Source organism: Trachinotus anak, unplaced genomic scaffold, assembly GCF_046630095.1.
Source record: "Trachinotus anak isolate AG129_WGS33_773 ecotype Australia unplaced genomic scaffold, CSIRO_AGI_Tana_v1 ptg000013l, whole genome shotgun sequence".
NCBI lineage: Eukaryota > Metazoa > Chordata > Actinopteri > Carangiformes > Carangidae > Trachinotus > Trachinotus anak.
In genome coordinates, this window is record NW_027273864.1 from 8,038,886 (window position 1) to 8,056,908 (window position 18,023).

General features: G+C 44.9%; 2 protein-coding genes across 5 annotated transcripts; both read left to right on the plus strand.

Annotated features, from left to right (window-relative positions):
- The first annotated feature begins 293 nt into the window (after window positions 1-293).
- rae1 (ribonucleic acid export 1) lies at window positions 294-6,075 on the plus strand. Of its 2 annotated transcripts, XM_071494102.1 has the most exons (13): window positions 294-446; window positions 1,084-1,202; window positions 1,308-1,412; window positions 1,607-1,699; window positions 1,798-1,884; window positions 1,970-2,056; window positions 2,975-3,046; window positions 3,147-3,254; window positions 3,429-3,535; window positions 3,734-3,809; window positions 4,409-4,603; window positions 4,761-4,846; window positions 5,461-6,075. In XM_071494102.1, coding segments are annotated over exons 2-13 (1,107 nt in total). In that variant the 5' UTR covers window positions 294-446; window positions 1,084-1,112; the 3' UTR covers window positions 5,462-6,075. The 2 variants fall into 2 exon arrangements, with proteins under 2 accessions (XP_071350203.1, XP_071350202.1); XM_071494101.1 differs by lacking the exon at window positions 5,461-6,075 and having other exon boundaries at window positions 4,761-4,850.
- A 1,505-nt stretch (window positions 6,076-7,580) lies between these two features.
- Window positions 7,581-17,585, plus strand: LOC139630544 (RNA-binding protein 38-like). 3 transcript variants are annotated; one of them, XM_071494106.1, is made up of 6 exons: window positions 7,581-8,012; window positions 10,153-10,276; window positions 10,749-10,803; window positions 14,165-14,184; window positions 14,216-14,252; window positions 15,660-17,585. In XM_071494106.1, the coding sequence occupies exons 1-6, from the start codon at window positions 7,800-7,802 to the stop codon at window positions 16,000-16,002; spliced, it is 792 nt and encodes a 263-aa protein (XP_071350207.1). In that variant the 5' UTR covers window positions 7,581-7,799; the 3' UTR covers window positions 16,003-17,585. The 3 variants fall into 3 exon arrangements, with proteins under 3 accessions (XP_071350207.1, XP_071350204.1, XP_071350206.1); XM_071494105.1 differs by adding an exon at window positions 12,799-12,848 and having other exon boundaries at window positions 7,873-8,012; window positions 14,080-14,252; XM_071494103.1 differs by lacking the exons at window positions 14,165-14,184; window positions 14,216-14,252 and having other exon boundaries at window positions 7,585-8,012.
- Window positions 17,586-18,023: the final 438 nt, after the last annotated feature.

Genomic DNA, 18,023 nt, shown 5'->3' on the forward strand with positions numbered 1-18,023 from the left:
CTTTATACTCCTCCATCTTTCTCAACCAAATGCAGCTGTAAAATAAAAAACACTCTGAACTGCATATGCACTCCACTAGTGAGGTGCTGAGGTGGGAGACAGATAAGGTAGCCTCCATATGTAGGGATGATTGAGACCCATGATAACCCACATTTTTCTCTCCGTGGGGGCCTGCTGGGATACGCTGCCAACAGATGAGAAACTACGCATACCCTAAATGCAGCTTCACACCGTCCCGGGCTGCTTTCCACCGAACAGTAAAGTGACTTTTTGTCATGCACTGCCTCCAAGCGTTACCTCGTGAAATCGTGGGCTTTCGCCGGGGCTGCTACGTCACTAAACTGCGACGCAGAGAGAAACAAGCGCCACATTTTTGCTGCGCAAATTATTTTGGCGTTTTCGGCGTTACCGTTTTAGCTACAGTCACAGCCAAAAAGAAATCTGGGGTATGTTTATTCATGTTGTTATGAGGCCGTGTTTCAGAGGCTGTGGTATTTAGATGTAGTGTCCGAAAATGTTGCTTTACTGCAAAGTTACCACGATTGATGGTCTAAGAGTCTGCCTAAGCTAACGTTAGCTAGCGTTGAATTATCCTAATTTTCTGACTCGCATAACGATTCAATTAGAAGTACGTGAACTTAGATGTATTTCTGATATAGTAACCGGTTAAACTGCCCTTACATACGTACGTTACAACGCTAGCTAACCGCTGGTACCTAGAAGCTAGCAGCGCTATTGACGGAGTTACCGCTAACGTTAGCTGTCCAGCCACGTCCTGTCAGGTGTCAAATGTTTTGGTCCACGTTACTCGGGTTAACCTGTGATATCTAACCTGTATCGTTAGTGATCGATTAATTATCTGAGTGCCACGATAAAGCATAATGCAGCAAAAGTAATGTAGTTAGCTACCTAGCGTTACACACCTACAGTGTTTGAGTCAACGCTACCTCCGGTTTGTTTTTATCAGCTGCTCTACGTTACATATGAAAACGTTGGCTCCTGATGATGTTGATGGATTCAGAAACGACAGTCGATGCGGTCTGCTTTTATTGAATCTCACCGTGCCTCTGTCCTGCCTCTCAGGTGTACATTAGGAATAACGTTATTGCACGATGAGCTTATTTGGGACAAGCTCCGGATTTGGAACAGGAGGGACCGGAGTCTTTGGAAGCACAACAACAGACAGCCATAATCCCATGAAGGTAAGGCAGAGGAGTACGGGAGAAAACTATATACTATACTTCACCCTTTTACCTGACAGCTCTAATTTTCTCCTTTTATGTTTATGTTCCTGACTTGTCCCACAGGATGTTGAAGTAACTTCACCTCCAGATGACAGCATCAGTTGTCTGGCTTTCAGTCCACCCACCATGCCAGGGAACTTCCTTATTGGAGGGTCCTGGGCCAACGATGTGAGTTACTTATTCAGTCATGCAATTGTCTACAGTCAAATTCTATGAGTTTAATGAAACATAATATATAATAATTTTAAAATGGGATTTGAGTTAAGTTGAAAGGCTGGAGGATGCCTTGTCTTCCACAAAGGACAACCTCTGCACAGGATAAGTTTACACAGTGTAAGTCTGTTGTATTATCTGACACCCAGGTCAGGTGCTGGGAGGTTCAAGACAATGGACAGACTGTCCCCAAAGCCCAGCAGATGCACACAGGTCCAGTGCTGGATGCATGCTGGAGTGATGTAAGTCTCATCATGCAGAGTAGTTTCATCCTTGCAGTACACAGCATCTGCTGGGTCATAGAATAATGTATGATGTGCTTGCTGTTCTCTTTAACCAGGATGGGAGTAAAGTGTTCACTGCTTCCTGTGACAAGACAGCCAAGATGTGGGATCTGAACAGCAATCAAGCAATGCAGATTGCACAGGTTGGACGAGAGCCGCCAAATCAACTATGTGGTCATACAAAGCAAAGTAGAATGAGCTAAACCCTCTCACCATTTCTCTTCTCAGCACGATGGCCCGATAAAAGCAATCCACTGGATAAAAGCCCCCAACTACAGCTGTATCATGACTGGCAGCTGGGACAAAACACTGAAGGTACAACACATTTTAACCGGTTATAATCATTACAGCTTTTCCATAACAGTCTTAGCCTAGTCAGTTTTTAATATTTAGAATCACGAGCTATTGAGAAAGGTGTTTAGATACAAGAATAGTAATGGGCAGGTGCGGACCTACATTTAGCCTGCTCAACAAGTTCATCAGCACTCCCTCAGTCTGCACTGAGTTAGTCTTTGTTCCTGATGTGCTTGTGCAGACACTGAGTCACAGTTCCCACAGGTCTTAGACATCCCTTAAAGTTTGCGAATTGAAAGAAAAAAAAAAAACCAATTTTTTTCACATTTTTGAAAATAGACAGAAATTGACAAGTCATTGAAACTGCTTGAATGTATGTATATATATATATATATATATAAACAGACATTGTAGTTCATCTGATGTAACATTTGTAGATAGGAGTCATAAACAGCATATAAAGCTGTCTCCTGCTGTCTCTCAGCTCCTCAACTTGTAAATAAGTCCATCCCTTCCTCAGTTTACACAATATATTGTTTTGCTGTTTTGCATTAGAACCACATAGTCTGCCATCACTGCACAAATGTTTTTTTGTTGTTGTATTTTTCACAACATTATAGTCTTTCTCTCTTTTCAATTGTTGTGTGTGAGCTTCTGTAAAGCCTGCTAGTCCTCCTCATTATAAAAGTTCTTAGTGTCGTGTTCTCAGTCATTAACCTTGATCTGTGTCTCAAACTATGCTCTGTTGGGTCATTGAATTTGAGGAAATTGGGCCTGGAAAGTCCTTGTAAAGTCCTTGAATTTGAAGTTGAAGAGGGTATAGGAACACTGCTGACATATAACTTGACATAAGCAATTACTTAGTGAGTGGCATGTAAGACTTTGCAGTGCTTAATGTGGCACTGTGAAAAATGAGAGCTTTTCTGTTTTTCTCTTCAGTTCTGGGACACCCGCTCTCCCAATCCCATGATGTCTCTGCAGATGCCAGAGAGATGCTACTGTGCAGATGTTGTAAGTGTTTTTTTAAAGGGGTATGACATGTATTTTAATTCTTTCTGATCGGCTGATGAATTAAGCTGTTCTTCTTTTTTTTTTTTAACCTGACATGTAGGTTTACCCCATGGCGGTGGTTGCCACAGCTGAGAGGGGCCTGATTGTGTACCAGTTGGAGAACCAGCCCTCTGAATTTCGCAGGATAGACTCTCCTCTCAAACATCAGGTGAATACAACATGCCATTTACTATTATCTTTTCATTGTCTCTCTCTGTGCAGCGTGTACTTCTAACGTACAACCAGATGAATTTTCTTTGACATTTGGTATGAAGCATATTTCATTTTTCACCCATTGAGTGGCTTTTTGATCTGATGTACTTCTCTGACCTGGTCTCGGCAGCACCGCTGTGTTGCCATATTCAAGGACAAGCAGAACAAGCCCACAGGCTTTGCACTGGGAAGTATTGAGGGCCGAGTGGCCATCCACTATATCAACCCTCCAAACCCGTGAGTGTCTTAAAACAATCAGTTTCTTACAAGTGAGTTTTTAAAGTCTTGCTTTTCAGTCACTACTGGTTTTTTTTATTTAATTCATTGAAGAGCAAACATACTTTATTACTATTACTACACAGTTAAAAAGACAGCGCCCTTACTGTTTAAAGCCTGAGGCAAAAGATGACAAGTGTGTTTGCTGATGTCGCTTAGAGCCAAAGACAACTTCACCTTCAAGTGCCACAGGTCCAATGGAACCAACACAACCACTCCGCAGGACATCTATGCTGTAAGTCGACTTTCTGATACAGTGTTGACATTGTGAAAGAAACATATCTTTTGTTCTTGTGCTGTTTGTTTCAATAGTTTTGATGCAGCTTGTTAAAAATAAACTTTTTCACAGCAGACATTCTCCTTGTCATAGCAGGAAAAACTCAGGTAGGACTAATAACATTAAAGCCGGATGCCTTTGAACTTGCATAACTACAACTAAAAGTAAATGAACTAATTTTACCTGTTGTTTACCTGCGACGATGTGTCATATCTGCAGTGAAAAAGTTCTGTCAATAGTGTTTTATTTAGTACAGCATTCAGTTTCTGAAGTCAGCATTAATGTGAACATTAATAACATTAATATTAATTAATGTCGTGCATTTTTACATATACCCATTTTAACATAAATGCCCCTTTAAATAATAGCATAATTCACTGTTGGATTTCTGTTGGATTTATAATTTTCAAAACAGCTTGGTTGACATCATTGCACTGGAGAACCCTTGTTTATTGTGTCACAGATTCATTGATTATAACATAGTCACTGTGATACGTGAACCGGTCTAGCTGTAATGTTTCCACATGTCTCAACTGCTAACTTCCATTTCCCATCAGGTGAATGCTATCTCCTTCCACCCTGTCCATGGCACACTGGCTACTGTGGGCTCAGACGGACGCTTCAGCTTCTGGGACAAAGATGCCCGCACCAAGTTGAAGACGTCTGAGCAGCTCGACCAGCCCATTACGGCTTGCTGCTTCAACCACAACGGCAACATCTTTGCATATGCTTCCAGTTACGACTGGTCGAAGGTAGGGAGTGTAAAATCTTTACAAAAGTTGTGAACTGGTGTTTGTATTGTACTGTTGTAGTTTACAAGGTTTGCCTTTTCAGTCTGGTTTCTACTCAAAATTGTGCTCCAAAGTATTCCTGTTCTGTAGTCACTGACTGCCATGCTGAATCCCTCAGGGCCATGAGTACTACAACCCCCAGAAAAAGAACTACATCTTCCTGAGGAATGCTGCCGAGGAGCTGAAGCCTCGAAACAAGAAATGGTGAGAGAAGGGCAGCCACTGTCTGTAAACCTGGAGGTCATGGTGGCCGGGCCGGGCAGGGCTGCCCCACTTCCTCTGCCCTTGTGACCCGCTCTGGGCCCTTTCAAGGCACCACTTCGCATGCATGGATTTGGGCAGTGAGGATATTGGCATAATTCAGATCTCAAAAATGCAAAGTGCTGCTACAAGTAGCCATTTTGTATAGGATTGGTGCAGTGAAGTCATATTGAAGGCGTGTGTGTTTTCTGCTGTAATAGTGTATACAAGCTGCCTTTGCACCTGTACAGTCAGGATTTTTGGGAGATGAAGCCTGCTGGCTTTTTTGCAGTATTTAGCTTATAAGTAGTAACATAAAAAGCTATTTTTGGACTTATTTATTAAGTTGTAGAGATAACAGTGTAAAGATTGAGGGAATACTGAATACATGCAAGCAATAATTTACAATGACTCAAATGTCATTTGTAAGGATTTATTTTTGTCTGCTGCTGAGTGATTTTCTGCTGTTTTATTCTGTGCAAAAAGCGACACACTGAGAACACTCTTTCAGAAATAAACAACAAAGAAAAAACGAAGAAAAATGTTCTTGGTGACTGACTGCTCCCTCCTGTCTTTAGATTCGTCGTGCCAAGTCGCATCTCGTGTGAGGAAATGCGGAAGACCTGCTGCTTTAGTGTGTGTATACGCTCGAGACAGACTCCTTCCTTTCGACAAACAACTGGACCAATGCCATGGTGCTGTGTGTACTGTGCACGGACCAATCAGAGGGGCCTACCCAACCTGGCGTTGATGACAGCTGTGTGACAATTGGTCTTAGAGGTCGTCATAGAAGGGGGGGGTTTATTTGTCATTCATCTTGATGTTTTGATTTTTTCAAATGTGTCCAGCTCCTCATATTTTTTTTACAGCTTTCCAAAGACTTTTCATTCTCTTTTGATTTGCTGTTACTCCGTGGTTTAGCTCCATTAAAGAAACTGGGATGTAAAATAAATAACAAAGTGCATACTCTTAGATTGAATATGTTTATTCCAATTTGAGGGAGTAAGTAGGTTAAAGCAACCTATGTTTGCTGTAAAAATGTTTGTTGGGGGTTTACAGAACTGTACTGTGCATGCAAAACCATGACCACTTTCTCATATTTCAGCTGTAAATCTCTCCATCATGTGGGTCTCTGACATTGGAATCATCACAAAATCAAAATGATAAACTTTGAACAGCATCTGTCACAATGACCCCTCCTGTCTGCTTGTTTTAATCCAAGTTAACCAGCAGGGTGAGCATTCTGCCCTTCGGTTACCTGTAGATAAGACCAGGAACTGTGGTCTGAGGGCTAAACAGGACAAATGAGATCAAAGCAGGACAATGGGGTTCTTCACCCAGGTTAACTTCTTTTGACAGGGATACACAGCTGGAAATGGGGGGGATTTATCAAGAGGATATGAATGAGGTAGCATGGGCAGCTACAAAGGCCATGTGTGAAAAGTGAACCAGTTCATAGAGGAGAAGGTGTGAATTAAATGCCTTTTTATTGAGGTCATTAGAGTATCACCTCACTGTTAGCCTGACCCTTGGTACTTAGCAGTGAAACTGCAAGGCACCGAGGGCGGGAAGGTAAGCAGCTGCCACAATTCACCGGCTCCTCTCAACTTTCATGGGGTGACACTGGTACCACTCCTCTAGACCGCCGTCTCCTCTGCTGTTACATTAGGCTGCACCAAGTTTTTTTTAAATAACTGAAAAGAAAGTCCTCCAGGGTGTCTGCACTCATGATTATTAAAAAGAGGTTGACTCACTGGCTCCTATAAGCAACAGGGGAATATGTATCTGAACAGTTAAGCAGTTGCAAAGCTTTCGCTGGTGGATTTGACCTGTTGCTCTGAACCCTTGGACTCTCGGATCTGCCCTTTCCTGCACTGAGGTTATCAGTGATTGTGAGTAGCCAAACATGTAGTAAACATAACCATGACAGTGGATCCAAGCTCTCTGCACACAGGTTACATTTACTGTCATTGTTTTTGCAGTATGTGCAGTCCTGTGCTTGTGTGACAGGGTAAGAAGAAGAGGCCTGTTTTTTTTCTTAACCTTGTCAAGTAGGATTGCCTCCTCAAAAAGGAGTTTAAACACATAAAGAGGCTTTATGTGGTAGTAGTGGTTTTACTGTACGTGGTATAAAGTAACACATTATTCCAGACAATAATAGAACATGTTTGTGAGAGCATATTAGGAAGAATTAAGAAAGACTACAGGGAACATAAAGTCTGTAAGTCGCTTTGGATAAAAGCGTCTGCTAAATGACTCAATGAAAATAAATGAAACATGAAGTAAAGTAACAACTAATAAGAGTTTATAGTGTATTTCGTTGAAGGGGCCCGGTTTCTGCTGTCCTGTATGGTAAAACTTAGTCCCTCGCTGCTCAGGCTGTATGTGCCGTGTCATGGTGAGGAAGTGAAGTGAAGGTAACAAAAGCAAACTTGGACTGCCGCTTATTAAAGCTCGGGAAGCTGAATTAGACCAGAGGCCGAGACAGTTGCTTCCCCATTAGCGTTACAATGCACCATGTGGCTTTCTGCCGTCCAGGACGGCTGCTTCTTTGTGTTGTAAAGGACAAAAGCAGGTGCAGCACAGCGCCGGGGGGAAGGCGAGCCAATGGGAGACGCCGCTACTAAAGTTGGCACTCAGCGGCCGCGCTGATTGGCCAAGAGTTGTTTGTGGGCGCGGCCTCGGTCGCGGCGTATAAAGCCACCCAGCACAGTCGCTCCCACCGTCTGAGGAGCAGCAGGTTTGGACCCGACCGGCAGCCAGCGCACAGTGAGCCCCGGATGTCCTCAGGTTGCTGCGGCGGTGAGACCCGAGAGGAGACGTCCTGTTTGTACCGAGTTGTTTCACCGATGCCGGACGCTGCTAAGCGCTCAGTTGACTGTTAGTTGTGCCCCGGTCCTCTCTCTCCGGCTGACCAATGCTTCTGCATCAGTTCATGAACGGAGCCCTGGAAGTCATGCATCCCACACCGCTTCAGAAAGACACTACCTTCACCAAGATCTTCGTCGGCGGGCTGCCGTACCACACGAACGATGCCTCTCTGAGAAAATACTTCGAGGCTTTTGGGGACATTGACGAGGCTGTGGTGATAACGGACAGACAGACCGGGAAATCCAGAGGATACGGCTTTGTAAGTACAAACAAGTCAGCCCTGCACCAGAGGACACACACGCTGCTCTCATTCACAACTTTTAACACCAGTAAACCACATCACCAATGAGCTGTTTCCTGAAATGCCGCCGTACGGCCGAGTTCCTGACGTCTGTCATTAAAGTAAAGTGATCCGTCTTTTATGTGCCAATGTCTCCCTTATGTCCCCCCCTCTCTCACGTACGTGTGTATGTATGAGACTTATTATAAATACTCACAAATGCATGTAATCACTGAGATACATGTCAAAGGACCCCCCCCCCCCCAAGCATCCCTGTTTTTCCCCTGACTGGCTGTTATTTTAGCCTAATGAGGATGAGGGATCACACAAGTTGATGGGTAACTAAGAAGATTATATTTCAACATATGTCTGATGTCCACCCCCCCATACCCCCTTAAACCTCCCAATGAAGTCCCCCCTCAGTCACCCCTGAATAGCCCAGACTTATTGCTGTGTGAGTGTGTGAGAGAGAGAGAGAGAGAGAGAGAGAGAGCATGCACATCTTGCTTGCTTTATATGGTTATTTTGGAGCAGTGGGGAGGCTGACCTTGCACACTCTGCCCTCCATTGTCACGGACTGGAGCACTTGGCTGTAGCACATGATTTATATCAAATCTTGACTGCTGAGAGAGTAATTCCAAAATCAACAAATGGGCTCGCTCCTATTCTGCAAATTCGTGTTAAGTTTCTCTTTGATCTGAATTTGTTAAAGTCTGTTGACAGACCAAGTCACCACAGGCAATGTGATAAACTTAAAAAAAAAAAGCAGCTTGTAAACTGCCGTGTGATCTCAGCGTTTGGGGTAGAGAGAGGACATTTTTATGTGCATTAATCACAACTTGATCATTCGCCCTTTGAAAATATCCAAAAACCCAAGAGTCTCATTTAAATCTGCACTAATAGGTGACTTATCCTGTTCCAGGCAGATAAAGACGACCATTCTCTCTTTGACACATAGAACAGAAGCAGCACAAGAAATGCAAATATTTACGAGAACCTTGGAAAGGCACATCAGCACTAATGTTCTGTCAGGCCAAAGAAGGAATGGAAAACTGTTATGTCTGCATGTTTACTTCTGAAGGCAGAATTGTAAGACAATTGCTCTTGATGTTTACTCATCAGCCCTGGAACCCAGAGGGAAGCTGTCCTGTGAGTCTAGCTGGTATCAAACGGTCGCGCACAGAGCTGGTGTTTCAGGTTCAGCAGGCTCAGGGCGATGCGGGTGCTTCCCAGCACAAGACATCCGTACTTACCATCGACGCTTTTTGTGCAGCGTGGGGCAACCTGCTAATTCTGATTCTGAGCGTTCCAGTTGGATAGGAAGCTGGCAGCAGGAGGGGAGGGAGGCGCCCCAAAGCTGAGCGCACCTTTTTTTTTCTCTCATGAACACACTTCAGAGGTGGATTAGTAGAACCCCCCCCCCCACAGCAAGTCTCTTCACAGTGTAAACACAGCCTCGTTCCTTCCTGTGTGTTCACAACACAGGCCCTGGAGTGGGCTTTGTTCCGGATCCTTCCACTATGAAGGAGCCTACTGCTGTTTAAAAACGTCCTCTTTAACAATGCAAGCCATGGCCTACATTCACTGCTCAGTCCACACACTGAGGTGACCGAACCCTCTGAGTTGGCAGAACATGGCAATCAAAACAGAAGGACTTGTCTAATGCCAGGAGGGAGAGAGGAGGGGTAGACTAATACCAATCTCCTTAATATTTTGTCCCTAATTGGATAAGCTCCTTGTTGCTCTTCCCAGATCCATATTTCAGCAGCTCTGCCCATGGCTGAGTGGCAGTCAAGTGGCTGGCTGCTGCTGCTGTGGGCAGTTTTCAAAGCTCATCATTGTGCTTTGTCTGTAGTTTCTTTTCTTCTTCAGAAAAACAGAATCTTAACTGTGGAAATTCTGTGGGGGGAATTTTATGACAACACCAACTGACTGAATCCTGATTTCTGTGTTTTTGTTTTACCTCAATGGTTTGTGTGTCCAGCTGCGGGGGGGATGCCATGCTACTGTCTGCTTTGTAATATGAGATGATCATATTTTTCTTTTGTTTTTGTTTTTTTTTTGTTTTTTTAATTGTCTTGTGAGACCTTGTTGTGACTCTGTCTGCCTCTGTCGCCAGGTGACAATGACAGACCGAGGAGCAGCCGAGAGAGCCTGCAAGGATCCCAATCCCATCATCGACGGCAGGAAGGCCAATGTCAACCTGGCTTACCTGGGTGCCAAGCCTCGCAGCATACAGACAGGTGAGGTGTTAAATCATTGATAAAACCATGCTGCCTCCATCATGTGACTCAACCACTGGTGGTTAGAACCCATCACAGCACCGTCAGGAGACTGTCTCAGCCTGCCCAAGCATACAAACAAATCACCTGTTTAAGCTCTCTTCAAACTTCTGCTTGTATCGCCTTAGGGAGAAAAGACAGTTTGACTCACATCTAGTGTGACTTCCCGGCAGTAGTAGCTCATCGTTGCCTTCAGTAAGGCAATCCATGTAGTCAATATGCAGCAGATTGTATATTTTACATATCAAATAACATTCAGTGTCCCAGTTACTTGTTTTTACTGTTGTTTACTGCACATTTGAAACTGCTGTTGCATTCTGGGTAGGTTTGAACCGGACTCTGCCTGTGTCTCTCTATGCCCTCTGTGTATTGTTCTCTGGTCCTCCTCCGTAAATGCAAATGTGTGTCTGACAGCCGGCCTCCTATCTTCCAGGCTTATCCATCGGAGTGCAGCCCATTCACCCAGCACTCATCCAGAGGCAGTATGGGTAAGTGAGCGGGAGTGGGCGCTTGTTGTGTTCTCTTGTGTTACGCTCCATGGATCGCCACTGGGCTACTATTTCTTTGACAAACAGGGCCTCTGGAAAGTACATGTCAGTTTCTATGACCACATGCAATTCCACAAGTGGTCTGTTAGCATATTTGAGTTCTGTGGGGCCGGGAGATGATTCACATATCTGTGATAATAGAAGAGCATTCCAGAGGTGAATGTGTGACTCCCTTGTAAACTTCTGTCAGAAGCCCTTTGACTCGTGTACCTGCCTGAGTGGACTCTGTTACTGAGAAGGCTTCCTAGCAGTGACTGTGTTGTAGAAACAGCCTGGACAGAGTCGAGGAGCCATGGTCTGCTGAGCAGCTAATGAGCATTTCACGGCAGTAATGACTCTCGTCACCCCCTGCAGCTCTCAGATATCACGCCTCGAGCTTCAGCTCTCCACCGTTCATATTTTACACACAAAGCCTCAGATCTGAGTGGAAGACTGAAACATAAGTCAACCTTATAAAGCAGTTTAGTCGACGTGTTTAGGCACACAGTTCTTACAGCTATACAAACTAATAAAAAGCAACATTTCTTTGTTAAGATACGACTTTGACTGAGTCAAAAAAGTCTATTAATTGCTTTGTCAGCGCACAGAAAACAATGACAACTTTGAACCATTAATTATTTTTCAGTTTTTCTAATTTTCTATATCAGTGTGATCTGAACATTTTTGAGTTTGTGGTTTGTTCAGTAATTGACCTTGGAAAACTGATGTGCATTTTCACTGTTTTCTGCCATTTTATAAACAATGTGATGAACCAATGACAGGAAATAGTTTTGTGGACATGGTAAGCCGCTCAGATCTTGACTCCTCACCTTATGATCAATCTTGTTGGCAAATATCTGCTTAAACAAAGGAAACTCCATAATTACATGAAATGTGTTTTGTGAAAATGAAGGTTCAAATGTTCAAGTGTGTGTGTTTTTTTTTTTTGTTGGTTTCAGGCTTTACTCCTATAAAACACCACAGTTAACCCAGCAAACATTAAATTCGCAGATTCATAGATAATGACAGTAATCAGTAGATGCAGCCTAACACAGTATATGACTTAAATATGTGAGTTCCATGGAAATCCCAGGACAGTCCACGGGGACATGGACAAAATAAGAAATATTTTGTGGTTTTGGAGGTTGGTGAACCAAAAGAGACACTCTTGAACTGACAAGAGGTGTACATCAGCCCAGCCTCACTGGGTCTGAATGATAAATCTGGGGTCCATCACCGACATGTCCCGTCATGTTCCATGACTTGAGGGGGACACTGGAGAGTCCCTCCTGTGTCCATGCTCCTGCTTCCATAGTGAGCATGAATGGTCCCAAAACGCTGTGAGTTTGAAACGTGGAGCACAGAGCTGCTTTGAGGCATGTGTTTGACAGGTGCTGGCTCGTATTACAGCCTTTTACATCCCCCTTAATCTTCCATGACCACCACCCCAGAGACCTACAGAGGCACACGGAGCACCTGTCCGCCTGCCTCTGAGTATTTCTCTGTATGGCGGGTGACAGACGCAGGCCTCCCTAAGATGCCAGGCGTACAAGTGGCTTTTCTTTCGCCCCAACCCCCCAACCCCCCACTCAAACCTCTTCACAACATATGGTGTGAGGACGTGGTCTGGAGTAGGATTTTGAGCAGTGCTGGAGCGGGTTTGGGCTCACTACTGTAGATGTATGCGTGTATAGCTGTGGTCAGCAGATGCTGTGGACTGTGAGGGCCAGAGGGGGTCACCGAGGCCAGGAACACTGTTTTGATGGGGAGGGGAGGAGTTGTCAGTGTGCTTGCAGATTCATCTCCCCTCATGCATCTCCTCCTCTGCTCCATAGACAGCTCTGCCTCTTTTACATGTCAAGTTGTCCTTTTTTTTTTTTTTTCTTTTTCTTTTCTTTCTTTTTTTTTTTTCAAATTCCCTTTCAGTGTTTTATACTTAAATTTCTTCCGTTACAGCACTGCCACCGCCAGCACTTCATATGGAGACGCTGAAAACTGACACCTCTGTGAGATGTGGGGTGTGTGGGTCTTAAGAGGAGATTGGGGGGAGGGGAGTGTAACTGGGGGTGTGTTTTGGGACTAATGCTTAATGAGGCAGTGTGCTCCCTAGGAAACGCACCTCTACAGGTGTCAAACAAAACACCTTCTTTTTTTCTCCGCTTGCTTTCAAAGAATATTCACAATCCTCTTAAACAAAGAGGGAAGGGAGGAATATCAGGTCCTTATACAAGTACTGTAAGGTGTTGTTTGATTCCCCCACCCAGTTCAGCCCCGGCTGTTTTCACACTTTGTGCTGCAGTGAGTCATGCGCTGAAGGTCATTTGCGTTATCGTGTAGAAATATTTAGCTGCTCCATGTGGTATCGCCCAGGCTTTTCACATGAGCTCATTAAGTGGCCTTGATTAATGATGAATACTCCAGCCTGAATTTTATAATTACTGGCATCGAATGTTTCCTGGCGATTGTGTCACTCCAGTTTCTGAGCCTGCAGAGTGGCACCATGTCAAACACACACCGACAGGCCGTCAGCACAAAACCAGCTGACCTGTGATCTTCTAGCCGTCATCCACATCCCCCCCACCACAGTCCCACAATCCACTTTGCCTCTGGCATCTCTGTGGCCTGGGAGCATGCCACTGTCCCTAACTTGCCTTGGTCCTCATCTTTTTTTTCCTCTTTAGATAAAAGTTCAAATCTCTTGCTGCACACACCAAAGATATCATACAGGACTGCTTTGTCCCACTTTTACTCCCTTTAGGGTTACAGTACTTACATTATTTTCTATTCCTCTCTACCCATGCAAGGTCACTAGATTTGAAGGCCAGGTTAAGGCAAACTGCCTGTGGCGACACACTGCCACGGCCACAGAGCAGGCAGGCTCATTATACACAGCCAGCGAAAGCACATGTGCCCTATGGCGTCAATGTATGGTCGTCTTTGAAAGCTGTGTGTGAGAGTGAATGCCTCTTTGTAAACAGCTCAATAGCACTGCGAGAGCAAAGTGTAGATTGTGTTCATGGGTGGGGGTTGCCTTCATTTGCCTATGCTTACTCGTTACATGCCGCTGTCGTCTGGTTTTATGCACTCAGGCCGCTGAATTGCCAGCGAGCATCTGTAACTGCGTGATGTTTAAAGTTTGATGCAGGTTGTCATATCACACGTGTGACTTTTTCCTAATTTCATGCAACTTTCATTCTAACAGAGAGATTCCGTTTCCATTTCTCAGTGACACAATAGGACCCTTATGTTATTGCTGACAATAATCACTGCCATCCTTATGCCGTGGTTGCTCTCTGCTGCCAGCTGACCAGTGCCCCAGCAGAGGATCAGAAGATGCCCACTGGAGGGGGTTTGACAGAAAATGTCTCCCTGCCCCCCCTCCTCCCTCCCCCAGCCAGCCTCTCTCTAAGGTGCCAGTAATGGCTTGAGAGTGCAGTGCGGTGTGCTGTGATGGATTGAAGTGCCTTTTTATCTTTTCCCTCTTGTGTGATATGAACTGAAGAGGTTATGCTGATTGTGGTGTGACTCTTTCCCTATTATGGCATGGTTTGGGGTTTGCAGTGGTAACTGGTGTGTGGGTGGGTGGGTGGATGGATGGGGGGGGGGGGTCACGGGACTGGAGTGGTATATTTTGTGTGTGTGTGTGTGTGTGTGTGTTTGAGAGAGAGAGAGAGAGTGAGCGTGGTGACATCCCTATCCATGCATGCTACCATCTTTTGCTGTGTTGACTTCATACCTGCTTCTCACTACTGGTCCTCCTCTTCTGATGGACTGAATCTTTGGGCAAAAAAGGCTAAAATTTAAAAACGGTCCATGAAAGGAAGATTTTTAACAGCACTGAGATGCAGCTGAAGAGCGTGAGTCAATGTGACATGTGTTGTGACTATCTTGTCTTTGTTGGGGTGTGTGTCTGTGGATGTTCTCCCCCCAGTATCAAGGTAAAGGCTCTCGAACAGTCAGTTGCATCACCCTTTACATGGGTGATGTCAAGTTACCCCCCCCTCCTCTTCTAGACAATATCTCAGGAGAGATACTACAAGTGTAGTCCTGAGTAAAAATGGACTCCTGAAGAGCTTTTCTCTTCCCTTTCCTCTGTGGATAAAGTGGCAAAGCAGAGACAGAAAGAGAGGGAGAGACAGCACAGTCCCCAGACCCCACAGCTCTAATCAGCTACATCAGAGTGCCAGCCCATGAGGCCTGCCAGAGCCTGGCACCCAGCCCCGATGAGCTCCCCCGCCACCGTTACCTCCCCCAGCAAGCATCATCACCTGTGATAGTCTGTGTGAGATTTACACACCAAGTGAGAACTAGGAGACTACGACTTCTGCACTGCCTTCATGCACTTCCCTTTTGTGTGTCTGTGTGTGTATGTTTCAGTGTGTCTGTGTGTGTGTTCAGTGAGTGAAGAGCAGCAGCTGTTAAAACACTCTGCTGATGCCTGAACTTGAAAACCTGCCAGTAACGGCTGACTCTATCATTCACTCTCCACCCCCCACACCCACCCTCCCCTCCCATCTACCTCAGGAGGCCCTACCTAACAGGTTTTGTAGGTTTTACCAACTGACACAGACCGAGGGTTGAGTCACCTTCCCCTCCTGACCTCCTCTGCCTCTCGTCTATTTAGTCTTTAATAACAGTTGATCTGTGTGAGAACTCCCGAAGTTCAAAACACCTACAGACAGTTTATATTCCTAACACACTCACCCTCGGGGAGCAATGTAAACAATAGAAGCCAGGCCTTGGGATTTCTCTGCTCTGCTGCTGCAGCCCCTCTGTCTAACCGCCCCCCTCTGTTTGGTCTTTGTGTCTATGTGCAGGTTGACCCAGCCGTATGTCTACCCACAAGCCTTTGTGCAGCCCAGCCTGGTGCTGCCCACTCAGGTTTCCACCTCCGTCAGCACCAGCCCCTACCTGGACTACAGCACAGCCTACACCCAGTACGCCCAGGCTGCCTTTGAGCAGCAGTACCCATATGCCGCCTCCCCCGCCGGCTTCCTGGGCTACAGCTACGCCACCAGCCCCACAGCCACGGCTGGGCCGGCCCCCGCCGCCACTGCCCCAGCCACCGTCCACCCAACCCTCCCCTCCGCTGCTGGCCCAGCCCCAGCCTTCCTGCACTACGCCCCACAGCAGCACATCCAGCCGGACCGTATGCAGTGAGCCGGAGAGGAAGCAGGGAAGAGAGGGAGTGGTGCAGGTGGAGGAGAGGGGAGTTGTGGTCGCTGACCTTTGAGCAGAGGATGATGAACACCCTGTAGGGTGAGCCTGCTGTCGTCAGCAGGTGCTTTCAGGAAAAAGGGTGGGACAATTGCACTATACGATCAGGATGAGCCATTTGCTCATTGGTTAAAGGGTAAACAGGGTGGGTGGGGATTTGAGGACTGTCAAGTTCAGGTTGGGAAGATACAGCCTAAAGTATATGGTCGCTTCCAAGGGCTTCCAGAAGCTGCCACTTCATTTTTTTATTATTATTATTATTATTATTATTATTATTATTATTATTGTTGTAATTTTTTTAATTGTCCTTTATTATTGTGTTAATGTCATTGTCATTTTTTGTTTATATGCCATTATTATCAATGTTATCATTTGTGGCTCAATCAGTGGAAGTTATGTGTGTCCATGGTACATATTGATGTTTTGAGAGCTGTTTGGGACATGTCACACCTCTTTCCTAACAACTACATAGAATCTGGGGTGGACATGAAGGCCGCTGCTGCTTCAGGACAATGGGAGACAGCCAGAAATGGGGGTGCACGGGTGGTGACTGGGGAAGCATACAGCCAGCCTCTGAGCATATCTGTGGTCCCATCCTTGTGCTGTCCAGTGTTCAGCGGCACCCAGGAGGACGACGAGAGATTTCACCTCAAGGACAAAACAGAAAGTTTCAGTATGAGACTGGGAGCTCCATTGTTTTGAGAGCGTGATGTCAGGACTACACTTTTTTTTTTTTTTTTTTTTTTTTTTTTTTAATTCTTTTTAATTAAAGAGGCCTTAATAAAGAACTTTTCTGAATCTCTTGATTCTTCAAGCGCTCACCCCATCACAGAACCAAGTGCAGAAAGCCCTTTGTAACTGGCCAGGCTGTTTTCAGCAGCCAGTCATTTAATCTTGCTTACTTGGGTCTTGATCATTTCAGATGGATGTAGATAATCACATGCAGTGTGTGGGCGATGGAGACCAAGAAAGGTAGCTGACACTGAGCTGAAACACCAGTGTAATTTTTTTTTTTTTTTTTTTTCCTTTTCTCACTGAGATTGTCATAAACTGTTGCTCTCAAAAGGACATTCATGTACAGCATTTTAAAATGTTTTCAGTATATTTACAATATTTATATGTAGGTATTTATAAGAGGTACTAAGTTAAAATAGCTTCTTTATTTTTTTTTTTTTTTTTTTTTGTTACTATGACTATAGTTGTGGCACTGATGTCATTTAACCTGCAGATCTACAGGTGTTGTATTCATTTTATTTTGTCCTGTCACCATGTCAGTGGATTTGCCCGGGTGCATGGAACTACAGTAGATGCTCATTTGTAGATCCTTGACTGGTTGCAACAGAAATTCTCTAGAGGGTATTTTTTTTTTTTTTTTTTTTCAATAAAAATGTCTTTTACAGTCCCTTCAAAGAAGCCATACCAAAAAAATAAGTAAAAATAAAGAATTTGTATTTAAAGATGGCCAGAGTTGTCCTTTGACTGTTCAAATGAAGCACCAAAAATAAAAGTCAAAAAAGAGACCACGATCCTGTCACAGACATCAAAATGCAACCACTTCTGTTATTTGTGTTTACAGTTGTGTACATGTTATTGCAGTGTCACTCTGCTCACAGCAACACTCAGCTGCAGAGCCTGCTGTGATGATACTGTGAAAACCCTGTGGGGTGAGAGGGTTCAGTTGTGTGTGTGTGTGTGTGTGTGTGTGTGTGTGTGTGTGTGTGTGCTTATCAAGGCAGTGTGTGCTGTTAGATCCTGTACCACAGGGGGCCCAGACTTTTATCAAGCCACACCACCACCTGCCAGGGGTGCTGGGTGTTCCTTCAGCCAACACACTTACGTACGCTCTCTCTCTCTCTCTCCCTCTCTCTGAGAGGTTTTGGTAAGAAAAAAAAACTGAAAAGTGGTTTGAAGCTCCATTACCCTGAGCTGCAAGTAACATTTTTTTCACTCTGCCAAACAAGCTC